This window comes from Chanos chanos, chromosome 10 (genome assembly GCF_902362185.1).
Source record: "Chanos chanos chromosome 10, fChaCha1.1, whole genome shotgun sequence".
Taxonomy (NCBI): Eukaryota; Metazoa; Chordata; class Actinopteri; order Gonorynchiformes; family Chanidae; genus Chanos; species Chanos chanos.
The window spans coordinates 5,170,841-5,175,405 of record NC_044504.1 but is presented as its reverse complement, the minus strand read 5'-3'; the positions used below and the strand labels follow the sequence as shown (position 1 = coordinate 5,175,405).

The following is a 4,565-nucleotide window of genomic DNA, read 5'->3' as shown; positions in this document are numbered from 1 at the left end:
CCTCAACATCAAACTTCTGATTTTTACTCAGCGGTCTATCTTTGGTATCCTCAGTGTTAGAGCTGTGCACGTGGCTGTCAAAACCAACGCCTTTGTGATCGCTGCAGTACCACTTTGAAGACTGGACTTAATGCTGGATTTATGTTATACACACACCCACAACATAATTTTCTTTTTGTCATGTGTCAGCTTGCTTGTTTAAGTTCCTTCTCGATATCAACACATCGTTGCTCTGCTTCGTTACCTTAGCAGACATCCGTAACTGTTCAGCGCACAGGTGACGAGATATCTGCCGAAATAACGGAGAGAAGGACTGACGAGGGCTTTTTTACCCTTCATTTCGGCTCCACGCGCTGTCTTGAGAGAATGATTGGTCGGCGAGGTGTTTAATCTCCGCTTCTGCACTCAGCTTGGTGCCATCAATCAAAAACTGCCTGAGAATTTAATAAACGTCTCAACTGTCACAGCTGTCAATCTTTCTGAAAGGGCAGACGTACAGGTGAAGTTTTTGTCACTGAAGAATAGACCAGCAGCATATCGTTTCAATTCTTAACCCGCAAACAGACTGTGTGGGAGGTCCGTGGGTAACGGACAAGCCTCTGAATGCTGAAGAGCAACATAGTGAACAGAGTCAATTAACCAAAGACCTGTAGTTTGTTTTGCCTATTAATATTTAACAAAACTTACATGCAACTGAGCTTTAAAGAGAAGCCTCACATTGAAAACCCCAGCACTTGAAATAAAAAACAAAATAAACAACGTAAAAAACAAAAAACAACAACAACAACAACAACAACAACAACAACAAATTCTGGTCAGTGTGCAATAGATCTACAGTTACAAAAGACAATCATCCCAAATGCCAAATAATATAATTTATTATAGATATATCTGACATATTTAATATTGTACTATCCATCGACAGAGCATTAGATAAATAAAAATAACTAAATAAATAAATAAATACTCTTGTAGCTGTTCCTCAACGACTGAGAAAAAACTACTCAGTTCCATTTTGAATAATTTGTTCATATACCGTGTACTATATTTATATACACATGTGTCACACAAAAATATACAAGTTACAACAAGTAACCCCAAATATTTACCAGTCAACTGACAAGATAATTTCTGACCACAGCTTTGTTAGGAACATAGAACACAAATACACCCAGTTTACTTTAACTGGGTTGAAATGAGAGGATCTTACATTTACATTTGAGTCTAAACAGTTTGCCTCACACAACCGACAGATACATTACATTGTACCAAGCCAGGTACTCCAAAGAAGAAATTAAGGCAAATACTCATTAATTTAAAAGAAACTATAGTTAGATTTCATCAGCAACACATTGTAGGAAAACTGACAACACCAATATTAATCAAAGACAAATAGGTTCCTCTTCTTGTTCTTTTTTTTTTGTTTGTTTGTTTTGACGAGTGTCAAATCCCATAAATTTCTCACTACCTCATAAGAATTGATTGCCTTTCATGGTCCACAAAAAAACCTTCACAGACAGTAGACAGGGATGAGAACAGTGCATTGGCAATTGGAGATATCAGATAGATATGACCAGATTAGACTCAGCTCTTTTGGTAAATTTGGTTAACAGATCAGATTTGTATGCTTAGATATTAGGTTTTGTGAAATCCGCCAAGATCAGGGGTCTTCAGTGGAACTCAGATTACACTTTCACTAGTCATTGGAACAGATAGAACAGCAAGTCTGCACTGAAGGGACTTTGCAGTTTGTGCAATACAGTATACGGTCATGAATGGGGAACATAGCAACATCTATACATATTTTCATCAGAAACTACAGGTCGGTTTTGGCACGGTATCCACGGGTTAAAACTCTAAATTTATACTGAGTTGACTTTGAATACCAACTCATTTCTACAACAACAAAAACATGTACCTTTGTTGCTAGTTCCAAACAGAACAATCCTGGAGCCATTTGTTTGCAAAACGAATCTTTAAACTGCATTACTATATACAGTGTAACTGCTATCAAAACATTATTGCTTAGTCTATTACAAACACTCAAAGCAAATTAAGTAAAGAAAACAAACCAAAAGCAGGTGTCATACATACCCACAAGAAATTTTGCCATCTTGAACTGAAATTAATTTGTTCTTGATGAATATTTCACTGTTTTCAATTCATGATTCTTTGCAAGGTTGTCAGGCAAAAAGGGTTGCGCTTCTTGTTGTGGTACCTTCAATGCGTACACCTCCTGAAGATTCATTCCAATTAGCAGCAACTTGTAACTTAAATATAAAGGATGTTTATATCACTAAAACAGTCATAAATCTACAAGTAATCTGGACTGATGAGTTTTGTTTCATACAACAGCCTGAAGGGCTCCGGTCGCGACAGTTGTGTTTTCTAGTCATGTTCATTGTTTGAGTCTGGGCTGGTGTCTCCGTCGTCGCTAAGTGCTTCTTTGTTTGTGAACGTTCCCGCCAGCGACGTGCTGAGACGCGGTTTGACCGGAGCCATCTCAGACAGAATGATGTTGTCATTGTTCACCAAGGTCGTCTTGTCCATGATCTCCTTACTGTGCTTGGAAAGAACAGCGTCCAAGAAGTCGTACTTGGGGGACAATGTCCCACTTTCAAAGAGGTACTTCGCCAAATAAGAGAAGGCCACATTGCTAAGGAACGACGCCAACATGGAAACCGTCTTGAAGGGGAACTTCTGCACTATGATGTACTCTACCTCTTTCGTGAGGTGGTGCACTTTGGCCTCTTTGTACCAGCCGGGATAGTATATGAAAGGCGGCAACCTGAGGTAAGGCTCTCCACCACCAATGCGCAAGAGCAAGCCAAAGACGTATCCAGCCACAGAGCCGTAGGTGTTGGTGCCCTTGACAAAAAGCACGCTGAGGAGCTGGGGGAAGATGATGACGTAGACCAAGTCAGAGCTCAGGTACCACAAGCCGTAGACCGTGCCTGTCAACAGGGCCATGGCCGTTGCCAAGGCGCCAAAGACAAAGATGGTGATCCTCATGACCCAGACAATCTCACGGTCCGACGCCTGTAGAAGGCAGCGGAGCAGAATGTGAGGTCATGAAATACTGGGTGATGGACACAAGAGTGGAACATTATCAGTTCAACAAATACATAGGTTCTGTGTGAGTACAAGAGGGGGAAGATGTTTTAGTGCTCAGGGATTCCAAAAATTGATTCTGAAAATATGACGAAGGTGAATTAAGATGCATATTATATATTTGCAAAGCATTTACTTGGAGTAAGTTTAAAAACATACTGGTGATCATTAGGTTGATGATTTGAAGGAAAGTGAATTTTAATGAAAGGGCGTAGTATAGAGTACTAATCTTTGACGGGACAGAAACTCTGCTCTTACTGATTGCCGGAAAGCCAACTGATAGATGTTCCTTGCAAACATGGAGCTGGCTGAGAGAATGGATGAATCCGCCGATGACATCACCGCTGCCGAAACTGCTCCCAAGCCAAAAAAGGAAATGTAGGCTGGGCAAAGATGTTGGAGCACGATGGGCAGAATCATATCTGACTCATCTTTCTCCATTGGTGGAATGGGGCCATAGGTCGTCTGGTTCCAGTCTGTGACAAACCAATGAGAAGGTCCTTCAATTATAAATCACTGATAAGATACATTTGTCCAAATTGAAATAATGTGAAGGCATAACGGATTTCCTGTTTACCTTCTTCCAAAATCAGTGCTTATGATGGAAAGGAGACTGGAAGGTACTATTTGCAAGCTTTGAAACGTGGCAAGATCGCCTCTATGGGTCAAATGATTCATTACTGTATCTGTTTTGAGGATGTACAGTGCCAAAAGCATGCTCCTCCAGAGTGAAGTTACTCTTGTTTTAGTGTCTGTTCAGTAAACTGTGGGTAATCTCAACCTGAATAAGAATTTTTTAACGCAATACCTCAAGGATTGGCAACAGTATGTTTATTTGAAAGAGTGAGCAACAGTACTCCATTAGAGAGAGATGCAAAATATGGTTTTTTTTCACTCATCCATGAAGCCTTTTGTCAATCTGTCTGGTATTTTCTCCACTGGAACAAAATGGCAAGCAGCTGCTGATTAGCCGAGACTTTGATGTGAAGGCTTGTGATCAACGGAATTAATTAATTAAGCCCCCCTCAGATGTAATATTAACAGAATTTCGCACCGTCAAGGAGTGCTCCTCAATAATGGATGACAGGAGCCATCTGTTGTCGTTTACGTGTCTGAATTATATCTGTTTTTAGTACGCAAAAATCATCCGTAGCTCTGGAGTGAACTTGGCACCATGCTGATATCAGCCAATGCAAAGGAAAACCAAAGATCTGAGCTTGAGAATAAGAGACAGTTCAGGTGAATCAAAATTCTCTGTCGTGTACAATTTAAGTCAACAAACATCAGAGGACACAGGCCTTTTGATGAAAGAGTTCCCAGAGTAATTGATTTTTATTATCAAGTCACCCCTCTAATAAGGGTTTTATATATATATATATATAGAAACAACTCTGGTTCTCTGTTTCACCTCTAAATGACTTCTAAATTTATATGGGCGTCTCTGGTCTTCAGTG

At 40.0% G+C, this 4,565-nt stretch overlaps 1 protein-coding gene across 1 annotated transcript in view; it reads right to left on the bottom strand.

The window, feature by feature from the left end:
- Positions 1-2,388: 2,388 nt before the first annotated feature.
- Positions 2,389-4,565, bottom strand: part of LOC115822966 (high-affinity choline transporter 1-like) — an 11,159-nt gene continuing 8,982 nt past the window's right edge. Inside the window, exons 8-9 of the mRNA XM_030786943.1 lie at positions 3,370-3,587; positions 2,389-3,039 (exon numbers count right to left, since the gene is read on the bottom strand). Coding sequence (XP_030642803.1) covers positions 2,389-3,039; positions 3,370-3,587 — 869 coding nt within the window. The remainder of the gene's footprint in view (positions 3,040-3,369; positions 3,588-4,565) is intronic.